This window comes from Strix aluco, chromosome 7 (genome assembly GCF_031877795.1).
Source record: "Strix aluco isolate bStrAlu1 chromosome 7, bStrAlu1.hap1, whole genome shotgun sequence".
Taxonomy (NCBI): Eukaryota; Metazoa; Chordata; class Aves; order Strigiformes; family Strigidae; genus Strix; species Strix aluco.
The window spans coordinates 24,010,887-24,028,617 of record NC_133937.1 but is presented as its reverse complement, the minus strand read 5'-3'; the positions used below and the strand labels follow the sequence as shown (position 1 = coordinate 24,028,617).

Here is a 17,731-nt window from a genome sequence, read left to right as displayed (position 1 = left end):
GAATGCATGGCTGAGGAATCATACAGGAGGAAACTTAAGGGAAAGTACTGAAGGAAGTGGAAAAGAGGCTGAAGGAAGTGGAAAAGAGGCATGTAAACTGTGCAGAGATGTGTGGTCACCAAGCCAAGTTCTGTGTAAAAGTTGATAGGCAAACAAATTTGTCAGGTGGATGAGGGACAGACCCTCACAAAGCAAGATACTGGGACCTGTACTGGCCCTGCCAAGTCAGCCATTTTTTATGGTAATGTGTGAAAACACTTTCAGTAGCAAGTTAAAATTTAGCTATCCAAGATAAAAAGAAAAAGGTATACTAAATACTCAAGTCCTTGTAGTTCTCAGAAAATTCTCACTAGTTAATTATATAGAGAGACAATTTTTAAATTGAGTATGTATATGTGTTTGTATAAACGTGTGTGTCACATTCAGGGAAGACCATATGCTAATTTGTCCATCAGCAATGAGCAAACAAATGTCTGACTCATTCTACCAAACCAGATAATACTCTTGCTCCAAACAGTAAGGGAAAACTATCAGCATAATGTAGTGACTTGTAGATTCTTCTGCTTTCTAATGATTTCTGTAATTATCTCAGAAAGTGACAGTATGGAATAAACATCAGGAATGCTTAAAAACATTTACAGTAGTAGTTCCAGTAAATTACTCTTGCCAATAGACAAAGAATACATAGGATTCCAGGGCAAGGAAACCATGCAGTGTTCAGACATCTTACGAAAAACTTCCGTATCACATCTTTAAAGTTGCAAACAAGAAAAACTGGAAACTATTTGTCTCCTTTGGAGAAGTTAACTATTTAAAGGCAACAGTTTTCAAATGTAATGCATTTCAAATGTAATCTATGGCAGGCCAAATGACACACAGTTTTATAAAGGCTATACTTAGAAATGAGGTAGTGTTTAATTGTTATTATTTACATAATTACCTTCTTACAATTATGCCTTATTTTAAGATGGTGAGGAAAGTGAAGGCTGCCAAGAAACCTGGGCTGGGAGAAATCTTACTGTCAGCAATGGCTGGGGGACCTTGCGTACAGCTTCCCAAAAGAATTAGGGTTAGGAGAAAGATAAAGTGAGGAGCTGAAGTTCTAGTGGGGTGGAAAGTGGCTGCGAAAGGAAAGTGAGGGCTACCGGGAAACCTGATCCAGAAGTCTTTCTTCCAGACAATGTCTGAGGGGCCTTGTCTATTACAGCCCTGGAAAGTTAGGATTAGGGTTGAGAGGATGAAAAAGAGAAAACACGCAGCTGATTTGGAGTGAGGATGGACAGAGACTACTAAATAGAAACCAGGGCTGCCAGAAGACCTTGTTAAGAGTAATGTTTCAACTTGCTTTGTGACAAAGAAAAGTGTCGAGCTACAGTTGGGACTGATGCAGAAAGGGGGCCTTCAAAACAAAGTGGGGGCTGCCAGGAGATCTGGACTAGGATAAATCTTTCCTCTGGCTAGGGAGTCTTGCCTATGGCTTTGCAAATAAAAGTGAAGAAAAGGAGTTAAGGGTGAAGAAAAAAAGACTGAGAAAAAGAGCTACATTAGGAGTGGGTCTGGAAAGTGGTCTTCAGCACAGAGTGGGGCCACCAAGAGACCTGGGCTGGGAGAAATTTTTCTTCGGGACAAGGGCTGAGAGGCCTTGTCTATAGCTCCATGGGAAAATTAGGGTTAGGGCTGAGAAAAAGGGAAAGAGAAATCGTAGAGCTGCAGTTGGAATTGGATTGGAAAGGGGCTGGGAGAAAGTTGTCTTCTAGTCAAAGGAAAGGGGAACTTGTCTGCCTCTCAGCAAACAAATCAGGGTTAGGGTTAAGATGGCATACATTATGAAAAGTCAGCCAAGTTCTAGGGTATTATGCAAACTTGGGGAAAACTGTTTCTACTGAAAATCCTAATTAGTAACCTATGTAAAAGATACACAATGTTCACAGTTTGTATTCTGTAGACAGGAAGACACTCATGGACCTAGTGAGCTACAATCTTTGGAAAAGATAGGATATATTTTCTGCTCTTTTACATATACTATATATCTTTTCTCATCTTTTTTGCTTAATCTGGAACCCCCTTCTACATGCCCTACATTTTCCTTCTACTCACCAGCTCGGAGGGGCCGTGGAACTCCTCCAACAAAGATAGTTTTTCTTGGATCCAAAGGCTGAGACCCATCCATCACAAAATCACTGTCACTTAGGTTCCAAGGTCTAATTTGCACCTGTATTAAGAATTGATTTTAGCAGAGGAAATTGACAACTCAATTAAAATTAAGAAACAACTGCCAAGTCTTTCTATATTTAAAATATAATTTTAACTTCGAAAAAGCAGTAAATTGGTGGTATAAGCACCAAAAAAGTTTGAGAACATAGCTTATCGGTTTGACAGAAGGGTGGTCAATTCATTTATCACCTCTAGAGGCCAGGCTTGAGTTAAATTTCATCATAGCAAACTCCTACCTCATTAATTCCCTGCCCCTAATCGCCATTATAATAAGAAATCTGTGAAAGGACTTTTGGAACGTTTTACCACGTATGTGCAATTACAGTTGCAGTTTGGGCTTCTGGCTTTCCTGAAATCATATACAGTGATCCATAACTTTTAAAGCACTGATAGGAATAAAGATAAAATTAATTTCTGTGCTTGGATACAAAAGGAGTTTTTATAATGTGTGAATGCTCACTTCTGTTAAGTAGCAAGCAACACAGTTGATAAGAAATCTTTGGATTACACAGAAAAAAAACTTGCTCAGAAGTTATTTGAATAAAGCTGTTCATCCATCTATTTTTTTGACCCTAGAAATCATGTAGACACACTCACTGTGCTGTAATATTTGGTTTGTTCATTTATCTGTGCAAACTTTTTAAAGTGTTTTTAAAAGGCAGCACATTTTTTATCTAATCATATTTGTCTGTAGTTTTCATCTAATCTGTATGTATCCATAGCCACAAAAAAGATTAGCATTAAAGAATGTTAGAGATGTGAACAATAGAAACAGGTTACCATATGTCTTCCATTCTGCTATAGCTGTCTGCGTTACTTGTCTTTACCCTGTAGTTTATATAAGGTAAATGAGACCTAAATTATAAATTAATTAGCTATTGCTTGCAGAAGAAATAATAATTAAGAAACCTAAGGAAGTACAGGGGATATTTGAAGGTATCTGGATTTTAACTGGGGGGGTGTGTGGTGGTGTGTTGTGTTAAATTTCTTCAAATCATTGCGTAAGGCTTTCTTTTCATTCAAATAATATAGAGCAAAAAATTATAATCCGATTGTTTTACAGCTAACATTGTAAAAGGATGCATATTCCTGTGAGATACCAGAAGTACCAAATATAAAAGTTAATTGAACATGGTATGTATTAGAAACAAGCCAAATGTCAAAACCATGTTATGTTGAAAGTTAATTCAATGTAACAACAAGGACAGCAACAGGAAATGGACAAGTCAATTAACTGTAAGTATTTGTTTATTTATTTATTAATTGAAAAGACTAACAGCAAATGAGTTAGCAACCAGCATAAGTGTCATGGCATAAGCTACTTACTGGTTTATCCTTGATTGTGGGACTTGACACACACAGGTAAAGTTTCCCATCTTCTTCCAGACAGGCATCTATCAGAGCTTGTACAGAGCTTTCTTCCTGGAACAGCAGAAAGGCATAACCTTGGAAAGAATAAAGGCACAAAAAAAAAAAAAAAGAGAACAGATTAATTTATAAAGCATTTTTTAAAATAAAGAAAACAAACCCAAGAAGATATACAAATTACAAATAAGGCTGTTAGTTTGTTTTCATAAATTAAATTCACCAAATAGATTATACCCTCATACAGAATTGATTTCAGAATGGAGACAAGAGCGTTTGCTGCATATGAGTATATTTATTTGATTAATTAATGATTTTGTGCAGTGAGAATATAGGCTGGTGAATAAGAGATTCTTATTATCTAGTAACTGCATCTGAGCTATTTATCAGTGGTATCTGCTGGTATCAGTGATTATCATCTTACAGTGGAGGCATCAAGTTTCTGGCTACTATACACAATAAATAAATATTAGAAGAAAGGGTCAAAAAAGTGGACAGGTAAACATATAAATAGACTTCTATGATCACATACTTAACTATGGAAAAAATGCTCACCTAAAACTAAGCACGAGCGAAAAAGAATGGCATGCATTGTGTTTTGCTATGAGTCAAAGACCTGCTGTTGTTATTTATATTTAAATAAAGTAGTTCAAAAGAAAGAAGAAAGTTGAATAAAAATTGCTTCAAGTGATTCAGAGTTTTAGGACTTTAAATTAGCCAGTAAAACTATGTGTGTGGCATTCAGTGCTCTTCTCAATGCAGCTGGCAAGAAAGCTTTCTTCAGTTTTACTTAATGTTGTTAAATTTGAATGAAGATTTGACCTAAGCAGTCTATGTTTTTGCTACCTCAGAAGTGAAATACAGCACACTCTACACTAAGCAAAGCCGTCTGAAGACTGGCTGCTACACTTGAATACAGCTGCCCGGTTAAAAGGATTTTCTATCGAGCATACATTACTCTCTTGCTCCATAATCAGTACAGCTCAGTTTTCTCACTGAACATGAACATGTTGGCTTTGACCTTTATAATTTGGCACTTGTGGGTCTTACAGGCTACCCCTTTTCAGAAAATCTGCAGCAATTAGAGGCAGCTGGAGTTTAAGCAGGGACTGCTAGACTTTCTCTGCCTAAGGCTCTTGATACAAACTAAGCGCCTACATGATGATGCACTGTATTTAAACTATGACAACCTTTGATATAGCTTTACACAGTCTATTTGGTATTAATGTAGTAGTGACTTACCCTGATTTTACACTGAGCATTGAGTGAGTGGTATTTGGCCTGTCCTTTTTAGATAAATACCACACAACTCTGATTTATACAAAAAATTAATATAGACACTGAAAAAGTGTTTTCCTCTGTAGAGTTATCTACCAGATTACTACTTACTACTATCTCTAGTCCTGTGTGACTTCTCAAAGAATATTAAATTCTATGCAGTTGTTTGTTTTCAGAGGCAAAAAAATGGTTTGTATTAACAACATAGTATAGCCCAGAACACAGCTAGAAAGGCTGACTTGCCCAAGAAAGCAAAACAGTTTGATATCACTCTTGCTAGCAAACAAGGAACTTGCATACCTAGGGTTGGAGTAGATTAAAGATACCAGTCCCAATAAAAAGTGAAATACTTCTTGAGTAAAAACATCGGTTTCCTCTCTAGCTGATGTAATTCTCTTAAAACAGTCCCCTAAAGACATAAACATACTTGAACATTTTAGCTTTAGACTTTACAAAACTAATTACATTGAGTACAAAAATAATTTGTTTGCAATCACTACCACTTTTAGCTTCATTTTATTTTCCATTCATGCACTTATTATACCTTCCTCACTCCATACCATCCCTTCTGATTATATTCAATAAGCTCAGCAAAAACTTTATACAAATTAAAGTGTCTTTAGTTTAGGATTTCTTTCAGCCTTATAAAATGCCCCAGTCAGAATACTAGATACTTGGAAAAGACTACCATGGCAACTTTATCTCCAGAGCCAACTGATCACACTTTATGGTTCAGCCCAATCCTTGCCTCATACTTTATTTAAATGCCTTGTGAGACAAAGTCAAGGAAGATGCAGTGCAGATCATTCCACTACTATGAAATCCAAATAAGGATACATGTACATTTAGGCATACTTTAAAAGAATAGCTTACAATATCTTTAAATAGATTTAAACATTGAAGATTTATCTTCTGACCAAACCATAAGAGTTGAACTCTAAAAAATAGGATTTTGTCTATTTCAGACTTTTAAACCAGAAAAATATTGGAAATTTCTTTAGCATAAAGACAAAATGAAAATTAGAAATGTTTATTGTGGCTTAATTACTTAGCAAAATTCTGGGCAACAGCTTGGGATGCTTCTTTCTTCTATGAAGCTTTTTCAGGTTTTTCTGGGTTACATCTGTGGTAGTTGGAGTTGACAGCTATTTAGGGGTACAGTAAATGGTATGATCACAATCTCCCAAACCAGTCAAAATTAACCAAAAGATTTTCTCTGGCTAGGAGATTACAAGAGCAATCCAAGTTAGTAAAAATTCCGTTTTCTAACCTGGGGCTAGTGCCTGCCAAGAAATTTAGTAAGTTAACACGCCCTCATTTCTGTAGACCTCTAACACATTCTCCTGCCTGCTATGGAGTCTGTATGGGCCCTCTGAAGACAGACAGGTAAGCAGTTTACAGTAGCAGTCTTCTGTTAATCTAGACAAGCAAGCAGGCTGGACTAGCATGACATGATGTCCAGCATTACTTCAAAATGTGGTGACTGCACCTCTATTCCAATTATTCAAGGACTTTTGATACTCAAGATTAACAAAGATAACACTGAAATGAAAAATAACTAAATAACAGAAGTTCAGATAATATAAGGATCATGTAGAAGCTGATATGGACAAGTTAAAGGTATTCTTACTAATTTTCTAGAAGGGCATAGGGATCCAAAAAACTTAAATTCAGAAAGATGCAACTCCTTCCCATGAGCAGTGGGAAATGCTAGGCATCGCTATTGCTGAAGACTTACCCTTGTCACAGTACCACTGTTAAGAGCTGCATTTGCTTGTTCCTACAAGCAAATATGTGCTTCCATGGATGCAATTCATTTGATTGGAACTCTATAGCAGGTAATGCACTCTGAACTCAGAGTCCAGTATAAAAAATGAAATTGGAAAACATACATGCCAAAATTGACACTGCATAAAGAATCACCTCACGCTAGAAGCAATTTAATAATGAAATAACTTTTTTGCACAGGAAGAAAACACCATTTTTAATAAATTCAGCCACAATTTAAAGAAAAAACAGCACACCAATCTGTAAATTAACAGTAATTAATTTTCTTTTTCAGTCAGCTGTGTTAAAATGTGAAGTTTGGCTATAACTTTATAAAACTCTAAGAGTATTCCTTCATGAAGAGAGTCTCAAAAATGTCTACTGTGGGCATTATATGCTGTTCTACCACGTATTTCTATTCCTATTTCTACTACACACAATGAGAGATGAGCCTAATCCTCAAAAAGCTTTACTACTGCATGGCCAGTTGACTTCTAACGTTCAGAACGGTCCATTATAGGGGCATCTAGGTTTAAAAGATACTTAATTAATGTTTAAAGACAGCAGGTGAGGTAGAATTAATAAGATGATCAGTTTCCAAAACAAAAACGTATAAAATGTATTAATCCAAACAACTTGAATTCTTTAGAAGATGCTGAAAGTTGCTTCAAATTCCTCAGCATCGTGTGCTTCAGCACATTCTGCTCTCTGTGCATCGCGGATATCATGTGACTTAAAGCATATGGGTTTTTTTCCAAGAAGTAAGACGTATGATGAATTTCAAAATTTTAATCCTCTACAGCAGAACCTTGGTAGCATGCTGTGGTAGCATGTTGCAGACAGACTTCAGAGATGATCCTTTCTTACCTGACCAGATGTTCTAAAGGTTTGAGGGCTCAAGGGACTGCTCCTGACTCGGATTCCACAAATATATCCAAGGCGAGATATTTGAAGCCCCAGAAAATAGCAAGGTACCTGACAACAGCTGAATATTCTATATACACAGCTACATGGCTTCTTGGCAGAGCAGAAACAATCCAGCTCCTTCTCAGCTGTTGGTACAACACATCACTGTAGTGCTGACAAGAAACATTGCACTTCGCAATTCACTGGAAAAAGGCAACAACGTATTTGCTGTAAGAAAAATCACCACAACTTTTGAAGTGGTACAACAGACAGGAGATGAGGAGATTAATTTTCCTAGATTCTGAAGCACAGTCTAGGAGCTCCTCAGCCTTAAGCTCAATGATTCATTATTTTATGGAAACCAGTACAAGAACTAAGCTCCTTTGTACATGTCCCATTCTGACATCTAAACAGTGACACAATTTCCATATAAAAGTGTAATTTAGTCCAGTTGGTCTAATTTACTTAACCTTGCTGAGAACAAACTGGAAAATCTGGCATATATGCTGTGTCCCACAAGCTTGAAACAAGGTTGTCACTTGAAATGCAAGATACAATTGGAATTACCATATAAAGTTGCTATAGTCTGCAAAACGCATTTTTGCCAGCCTAGACAGTCTGAAAAAAAACCTCTATTGCAACTAATACCAACATCGGCATACTGTCTTTAATGATGGGAACCTTTCTGTATTACTGAAAGCATAATAAGGGTTCAGTGATCTTTTCAAAAGAACATGCTAGAAGGAAAGCTTATTAAGGTGCTTATAATAGCAGAATCTTGATATTCATACTTTTATGTTAAAAATTGGCAAGTTGGTACAAATTACAGGAAATCATATTGGAGTTTTAGCTAGAAGTGCATCATGCATGTGTTCTGCCCATCCTTTCTCAATGTAATTAAACTAAAAAGAACTAGTCGTGAACCTTTATTAGGGCAGAATGTGCATTAAGTCTATCAGGCAAGGGAAAAAAATAAATTTATGGGCCTTGTAGACACCATTCAACTTGGCAAGCCATAGCTGGTAGAATTTATCCTTCTTGTCTAGACCAAAATATTTCTCAAGAGTTACAGATGCCTTTCATGGCTCACCAGGAAAATAGTGACTGTGTTTCAGAGCATCCATGAATAAAATATATTATATTAAAAAAAAAAAGCTTTCTTTTATTCTTCTAAACCTGGTAACATAACACCTTCCTTATACAGCTCCATCATCAGGCACAAAGTTTGGTGAAGTGTAATCATTGACTGTGTTTTGTAACCCATGGGGGAACGTAGGAAAGAAGTTTGGTATACTAGAATTTTTACACTCCTCTCAGTTTAAGGGATTAATCACTAATGTTACAAGTGCTAAGGTTGTCTGAACAGTCTCTACTTAGTGATTTGGGAATATTTCAGGAAGGTGCTAATGGAGTAGCTGCGCAGACCTCACTTAATGAAGTCCAGAGTGAATTGAATTCAATCAGAAGTTTTTCTTAGAATTTTCAGTTATTTGTGAATTAGTTCCATCTCTTTATATTAACTGAAATTTACCATTTTATGCTCAACTTGTGAATACTAAAAGTACTTCATAAATTCTGTATTTGAGAACATCAACCATGAGCTGTGTCTTCTGGTACAGAGCCAGCATTTTGGCATTCAAATGTTATATCCCAGTAGGGAAAGATTAACCTATTTCTGGCTCTTAGAATCAGAGCTACTTTTCAAATAAAGAAAAAAAGGGTAATGAAGAATTATATATAAGGTCAAACAGTATTTGAATATCCATGTCAGAGGTCTGCATATCATCTATTGATTTCCTATGTAACTGACCTCAAATCCATAATTCCCAAAATTCAGCCCACTTACAAAATCAGGTATAGAAATCCTATTCTGATGGTCATCTGTTTTCAGTTTTATAACACTGATGTTGCGTGGCAGAACTAAGACAATGAAGAGAAGGACTTTATCTTCTTTTTACATCCTGTATAGCAAGTCAGAATAATCTTTGGGTATTCACATGTATTCAGTTCATGTGCAAAATGGAAGGAATACTTACAGTTGAAAAAAGTTAAAACCTTTGAAGCACATTTTCTTTCATTCTATCTTTTTAAAGTTTAGAAAGTGTCTTTTCTGATGTTTTTATAGGTTCCAAGATTACAATAAAATCTACCATCCACCTAAGATCTTTTATAAAATATTTCAGTATATGTATCTACCTCATATTATTATGTAAAAAACAAGATGGAGTTAAACTGGCAAAGAAAATTAATGTTCTAGTGTCATGTCTTTGAGTTTATTTTTAGATGGTTGAGATGGCTACCTCAAAAAAGTATATTTAAATAGACTTAATTTCTCCATGAAATATAAATAGCACTTTCTTCTTTTATTTTTTCTGTATTTTTAAAAATAGTTTTAAATTGAGTTATGGTTGTATTGACTAGAACTTTTAGAATAAATTTGTTCTAAAAACCCACAGCAAAGGAATGTGTGGAAACTGTGTGAAGCAAATTTCTAAGTCAGTTAATGTGATGACAAAGGGTCATTGCTCAAAGTCACCCTTAGTAATCTTATTAGAAGATGCTTTCAACATGAATAAAACACACTTCTAAACCCAAAGATTAAATTACTATTAAAAATGAAACTTTTTTGAAAAATAAAAATCCAAGGTGTTAAAAAAAAATCCAGACTCTCTTTTAAACATTGCAGTGACATGATTTTTTTTTTTCAAAAAACATCAAAGGCTTTAAATACTTAAGAAACCTCAAAATAGAAAGGGCTGTAATCTGACTTAGCTACTGCAGAAGAGTGAAATTATGTATTAGTCAGGGCTGCAAAGATGAATTTCTTTTAGTCAGGCTAATTTTAAATGGCAGTGTATAACCCTGTCAGCTGATTCCTTTCTCTAAAAAACAAAAGGTGTACAAAGAAACGTGAACAGTTAGCATCTTACAGCAAGACTCCTATGCATTTTTATGTCTTTTTCAGGAGTACCAGACTAAGTCTGAGTAGTCTGATATGCCACATTAAAGACAGGTTTTGAGGGAAGTTTTGTTTGTTTTTAATTAAAGGTATGTACTGCATATCCTCAGTTCCACTGAAAAATAATTGCATCCTGAATCTAAACAGCAATTAAATGAAGCGTACATAGTTAAATGGAAGACAGAATACATATCAATAAAAGTCAGCAAGCAAGCAGACCATATGGAAGAGCTGAATGAAAAGTGAGGTTCTGTATCAGTAGCTTCTGTAAAATAAATGGCATGTCTTCATAATTCAAATTTTACCATTAAATAGTCCACATCACTGAGATTACCAAAAGAATAGAAACTAACATTTAACTCTTACAACTAATATCTTATCCTATCACAAATAACAGAGAAATTAGAAACCTCTTATGTTGCCATTATTGAGAGTTTTTCCCCATATCTTCAATTGAAATGGAAAAAACCCCAACCAACCCACCCAGAGAATGTCTGCTTGCTCCATGAAGACATGCATTATTTTTGGGACATGGGAGAGGTGCCCCAGTGTTTCCTCTGCACTTCAGTGCTGATTAGAAAGGACAACATTTCGATAGTGCTGTAGTGGATATATACAGCTAAGGATTAATAAAGTCCTTTCAGTTCCAAAACATGTCAAGAAACAGAAAGGATTTGATAGTCATCACTACTTCAAGACTTTTCCCACTTATGGGGAAAAAAACCAGTATACTTACACCATCTCAGTTTGTCCTGTAGTAAAAATACACCCACCCACCTGTATTGAAAACATTTAAATGCCTTTTTTTAAAAATTAAAAGAATATTCTACAAGTGTACTAAAGCCTCTCTTTTTATCTGGAATTTTACTTTTACACTAGTGTAAAACATTGCAACAGCAAATTTATAGGGTTGTCTCCTCTTTCAAAGGTCACAGTCATTTTAAAACTTCAGACTTCAGACTGCAACATGATCTATAGCAGCTATAAATCAGAATTAAAGGGTATAAAAACATAAAAGAAAGTCTATAATTTACAGTTTGGTTTATTGTAGTTATAAGAGTAGTCACATGAATTAATCATATGACAAAGACAAAGATTTTGAGGTAAGAGCTATCTTTGTGAAGTTTACTGGGTCAGCAGCAGGAAAAAACATGTATTTACATTCATAAATATCAAAAAAGTAACTAAATTCAGAATTGAAATTTTGAATTTTGGTTTTCAAGGGCAATACGAAATGGTGACTGCTTTGGGCAGAGCAGCTTATTGTCATCATCTGGAGGAGTCAGGTCTGCTGCTACTGCTTTTAGTCTGAACAGATGGCTGAAAAGAGATCAGCTTCCAAGTTTGAACAAAACCTGTTACTCTTCTTTGCAAATAAGCCAATTTTCAATTCTATTCCAAGCAACGTTAACATAGAAAAATTCTAGATTAATATAAATCATCTGCTTGATTTCAGCATCTATTTCATGCATAGTGTCAGCATGAGGTAAAATAAATTCAACACAGATTTTCAGGGGAAGAAAGCAAAGTCCAAAACTCCATGCTACTTTTTAGCTGAAGTCAGTTATGTTTAATTAATAAAATTTTATATTGGGGTTTACAATATAAATGGTTTTCATTTTAAATTATATGTTTTTCTTAGAATTTATTTTTGAAGAAGAAAGGAAACAGCACTTACGAGAGCTGTGATACACAAAACACTTGGGACTGTTGTCAAAGTAAAGAACTTCAATCAAAAAGAGAAGATGCCCAATGTCATTTACATAGACTGTTCCTGATTTTGTATGAGTCCAGTTCTCCTGTGAGCAGACAGATAATCTGCACTTCACAGTGAGTGAACTGTGCCTTGAGTGGAACTGAAGTTGTAAGACATTTCGTAAGACAGAATGCAGAGCTTTAGTAATAGGCTTTGACTTTTCTTTTAATCAAGTAGTCAATTTGTCAATTGCTGCTGTGGTGCATTGCTGGTTAATAACTGGTTTGAATGTTCACCACATGTGGATTGTTTTCAGGTTCTAGGTGCTCAAATTCCTTGCCTTTGTTGACTATATAGAAACGATGCACTTCCTTAATAATGGAAAGTTTTTCCAAAACTTACTACTCAGACTTGCAGAACAAATTTCTCAAAAAAAAAAAAAATGCTTCTAGTTAGTGAGAATATGCATTTTTCTGGGAGATAAGAAGGGTACATTTTACAAAAAAATAAAATTACTGGACTTAACAAATCCTCTAAAACATTACGTTTTTCACTTTATTAAATGAAAACTGCACAGCCTCCATTGGTATACAACAGACTAGTGATTATGCTACCTCAGTATAATCAGTAGCCACACACGTCATAGGTCCCAAAACTAGGTAGAATTTGCATGGTAAAGTAGATAAAAACTGACAGCTACAGCACTGAGACATCTGAGAGATATACCAGTTCTCAGCTGCTCCTAGCTTTTGAAATCAGAGACACACATATATGCTGCCTTGGGCAGAGGCATATACAGTATTTCATTCCAGCACCTGATGCATTCCCATTGCCAGTCCTAACCTCTGATTTGGGAGACTATAAGTATAATTTGGGATACTACCTTTGATAAATTGCTGATCTGTATATTCAGATGATATTACATTAGTTTTATATTACTGTATCATTATCTTAGGGGTAGAATTGTGTGCATCACTGCAGTGATTCTAGGAATGGAATATGGAATATTATAAATATAATGCCTATAGGAATTTATAAAGAGAGCACAAGCTTCTAATGCATGAAATGATTACAACTGATCAGGGGGTGGGAGTAGGGAACAACTTATTTTTTAGATGACCCTCAGAAACAGTGAATACTCTGCAGTGCTAATACAGCATCTCTCTCTTCACCACCACCCTCAATCATCCTCTTGAACTTATTGCAATGATTTGAAAGAATTTGGTGCTTTATAAATTATTAGCAAAACAAGACATAGCACAAGCTATTAGCAAAGCACAAAATATTATCAAGTCCTCGAAATCACTATTCAAAGGACTGCTTTTATCCTGGGGCCCATAATACTCACAGATTAATTCATACATTTCCATTTACAAAAGAAAAGGCAACATTTAATGAAAATAGTATTTAGATGGGGGGCGGGGCAGGCACAAGCCACAGTAAAATCTACTTGGCTTTAGAAGTGGTTAATGAGAATCAGACAAACAACTGCTTCCATTTGACAGAAGTGGTCTGGTTACTTCCTATACATAAGTGATGGAAAGCTCTTCCTGTACTTAGATATGTTCAAATTGCAGGTAATGCTTTTACTTCTCCACTCTGTTTTTGCCACCTTAAACCTTTTTTAGTGTCTTAGGCATCAGTGGGCTTTGAAAGAAAATTTTGTGAACTGTCATTCAAATCAGAATTAGCAGCATTTTCTTTCATATGTGTACTATGAAGTGACAATAGTGAAGAAGGAACGTATTTTCAGCCTGCTTAGGAGTCTTTTAACCATTATCCTATGCAAAATTTCAGTATAAACAGTAGCTACATAGAATTATTTAATATACTTCATTTTAGCTTAAATATCCATTCACTATTTAAATATATGCTCAAGAAGAGACTTCTCAATCAGAATTCATATTTTCTTCCCCATACAGACATTTCATATTAAGTAGAAATCCAGTGGTAATCTATGCCAGACTGTATTTTAACCTCCTGAGTAGGCCATGTGTAATGTGTAAGCTACCCAGTGACTCCGTCTGATATAAGCAGTATAATACACATGTACACTCAATCGGTGTACCATATATCACAGTCTAATATATTTATTTATCATCCACAAAAATGACAGAGATGCACGCTTCTGAAAACGCATGATTCAGTGCTTTTGTTTAGGAAATGTTATGAAGTCAGTCATCAAGCTCTATGTGCTTCCATTTTACTAAGTACAAAGCTTTCTTTAAAAGCGGATATGCATCTCCTGAAGTAAGAGCTAAAACGGCTAAAATTTTGAACTTAACCCTGTTCCTGATCTGGACAGCGGATGATCTGTAAGATTCATCTTTGATTATTAGAAGATAAATTCATAAGGGACCTCCTTTCTCTTTGAGATCATCTTTAAGAACATTAAGATTTAAAACCTGTGATCACAACCATGTCTAGCTTTATAAAAATTAATTGCCAAATACATTTTAAAAACATTTAATTTGCCTGTAAGTTAGTGTCAGTTACCTACATACTACAGAATAATGAATACCCAAGACATACTCCTGAAAAAGCTAAGACTACATACAATATTCATAAACTCAAAAGAACGCATTCTTTAATAAGGATTATCTCTAAGATTTACTGATGTCTCTTTTGGACAGAAACAGGAAAGTCTGAAATTTGATTTTTTGGGGGCGACCATCTATTCTTCAGATTACTGAACCATTTAACAAAACACTTGTCTATTTTCCATTTAAGTCAGAGGTATATTTAGTCTAAATAAGTCAGAATTTCAAGAAAGTTTTACTGCAGGTAACAGCTACACAACAATGAAGAAAAAAATATGGGCACTATACACAGGTAAGTCTTACTGAAAAATCGTAGTCAATTATTTCAGCATCTGCCCAAACAAGTTTACTGCAACAGTTAGTCCAGAAAGTAGATGCTTCAAATTGCTACTGAATTGGACATTTGATTGGAAGCTTGTGATGATGCATAGTGATCAGTAGATGCATGAACCAGACTCCAGTCAGCTGCTCTTTAGATTTTGGAAGCAGCAATCCCCTTGAGACAAGCCTTAAATATCAACTGTAACTTAACTCAATGTACTCTAATAAAATAGATAGTTCATATAAAGTATAAGAAACCCTACTGCAATCTTAACCCCTCCAGGTAGTGAGTGAAAGAAAAGAGCTTGCCTCTTTGGCATATGACCAACAGAAGAGTATATAGATGATTTATGGAAAGACTGTTCTGGAAAGAAGATTATGCAACTCCAATATGTGACCTTTAGTTTTCCCTAAAGAGTCAGGAGACTTATGAAAAAAACCTGTCAGTAGGTGCAGATGTGATGTTTATGAACTTCAAAGCTGTCTTTGCTGGAAGCAATAGATTTGGCCTGAGTATCTCTCCTCATGTAACCTAGCCCATCGGTCAATGCAAAACTGAGAGGCATTAGATATAATTTAACAGAAAAGTGATACATAGACTGCAGACCATGATATGGGCTTCCAAAGTACACCTCCGTTAATTGCTACCAACAAATCCATTAGGTCTTTTAGAAACCCGATTTTTTTCTGTGGGAAATTCAGGGCCTTTTGATGAGACCGCTGATGGGAGTTATGAGATATTCTGTCTTCTTCCAATAATCACATAGTCCAACACCAGAAGTCTAGAACATAATGCAGTTTTGAATGCAGCAAAACAACCTTCCATATTGACTTCTGTGTTGTAAAAAAGGTATTTTGCTCCTACCAAAAATTTCTGAACAGCCTCTGAACAGTTATGACTACAAAACTCTTCCAGCCATTTATTACTAATAGTGTAAAATGAAGGTACGTGGTTAATTGCAGTCAACTTCCTGATTATATAAACCACTTCCCAATAGACTCAGATATGAAAGAGGCTGGTTGACAGATGCATCTCCAGGTTGAAATTGAAAACATCACACAAGATTGTCTTCACATTTTTTTTCTGGAAACTCTGGGGACTAGCACATTAGTGAGGGAGAGTATAAAACCAAGTTGTTTGAATTCAAATTAGAAGTGCAGCCATGAGAAACTTGTATTCATCTTCAGATACCAAATACTAAAATCTTCATTTTCATGTGAATAATGAGTAAGTCTGACAGTAAAATTTATCACATTAGCAACAGGCACTGGAAAAGCTACTCTAGGACTATCACAGCCCTTGAACTCTCACTTTTGAGGCAACAGAACTTTTCTTGCTTAAATAATATGCTTGAGCAATAAAGAGGAACCTAGGTGCTTGAGAGCTACTGAATTTATTTCCTGTATAACACATTAGCCCAAAATGCATATTACTTCTTCAAAAAACAGAAAAATTAATCCTTTATTTGTCTGTTGTACACATTCAACATATTACAGTATACAGACATCGTACTATCCAATGTGGTTTGACTGTTGATCCTAAAAATTCATCTGAACAAAAGAACTACCAAAAATGGCAGGACACTGGTGGGTAACCAAGAACCTGTTGAGGATGTACTCCAGCCTATCAGAATTATCTTAAGAACTCTGAAGTCTTTGAAGGAAAAAAAAAATAATAAGAAAAAAAAAGTCTGCACATAGACAAGTGTCCTGTAGACTAAAAGTCAACCACAATTTCTTGAGGACAAAAAACCCCCCCAAACATAAATGAGGAATAAATTTATTGATAGGACAGAGATATAAATTTGGACAACAGCCTTCTTTTGTGCTATAGGCAGAAAGTAATTTAATTTGGTCCCTTTACATAAAATCTCACAAAAGACTACTCCACTTAGGAGAGTGTCTTACAGAGTGTTATCAAGCATGTGGCACTGCAAGATCTGTTCTTACAGAACAATAATTGAGAGCCACTATCAGTAATTGCAGCTCAATATCTGCCCCTCCCAACCCAGCTCCCACACCTCAGAAACAGTCCTGCAAAGGAGCTGATCCAGTAATTGTGGACATTACATCAAATTTATCATTATTGGAAAAAGCTTTCTGTCACATAAGGAGAGTAAAGAAGAGAGGGAAGTAGGCAGAAAGGATGAAATTGTTTTTTGAAAAACAAGATTTTTGTCTCATAGAAACATTTGGTTTACACTAATGAGAGAGACAGAAGCTGCTGGGGTTGGATTTACTCTGCTTTATGACTTTGTATTAGAACCCAGAACCCCAGACTTAATTCTTGAATTTTACACCACCCATCCTTTCCAAAGTTGCACAGTCCTGGCTCTCAAAATAAGGCTTTCAGTAATAACCTAAATTACATTAGGAGTATTTGGCTACAATCACTGTATTCTTCTCATAATAAATAGCCTTTATTTACTTATTTTCTTACTGTAGTCATAAGCAACTAGTAAGACTGATAGAAACACCTTTACTACCAAATTCTATGGAGACTATGGATGCTGAGCCCCTTCTGAAGAGACTTGGTCATCCCTTAGTTGCTGATTGAAGAAGGGTCAACAAATGCGTGCTAAAAAGTTGTGGTTTCTTCAGGAATAAAAAACAAAATCTATAGCAACTGAAAGAAATTAGCAGTTCTGAAAGAAAATAGCATTTGCTGAAAGCAACATGAAAGCT

At 35.5% G+C, this 17,731-nt stretch overlaps 1 protein-coding gene and 1 long non-coding RNA gene across 11 annotated transcripts in view; one reads left to right on the top strand and one right to left on the bottom strand.

The window, feature by feature from the left end:
• The window catches only part of CPEB3 (cytoplasmic polyadenylation element binding protein 3), a 99,442-nt gene that overhangs the window by 9,508 nt on the left and 72,203 nt on the right, over positions 1 to 17,731 (bottom strand). For all 10 annotated transcript variants that reach the window (XM_074830970.1, XM_074830971.1, XM_074830969.1 and 7 more), the window contains 2 exons: positions 3,541 to 3,659; positions 2,098 to 2,212 (listed from right to left, as the gene is read on the bottom strand). In XM_074830970.1, coding sequence (XP_074687071.1) covers positions 2,098 to 2,212; positions 3,541 to 3,659 — 234 coding nt within the window. The remainder of the gene's footprint in view (positions 1 to 2,097; positions 2,213 to 3,540; positions 3,660 to 17,731) is intronic.
• Positions 1 to 17,731, top strand: part of LOC141925980 (uncharacterized) — an 80,449-nt gene that overhangs the window by 28,554 nt on the left and 34,164 nt on the right. The gene's annotated exons all lie outside the window — the stretch shown is intronic.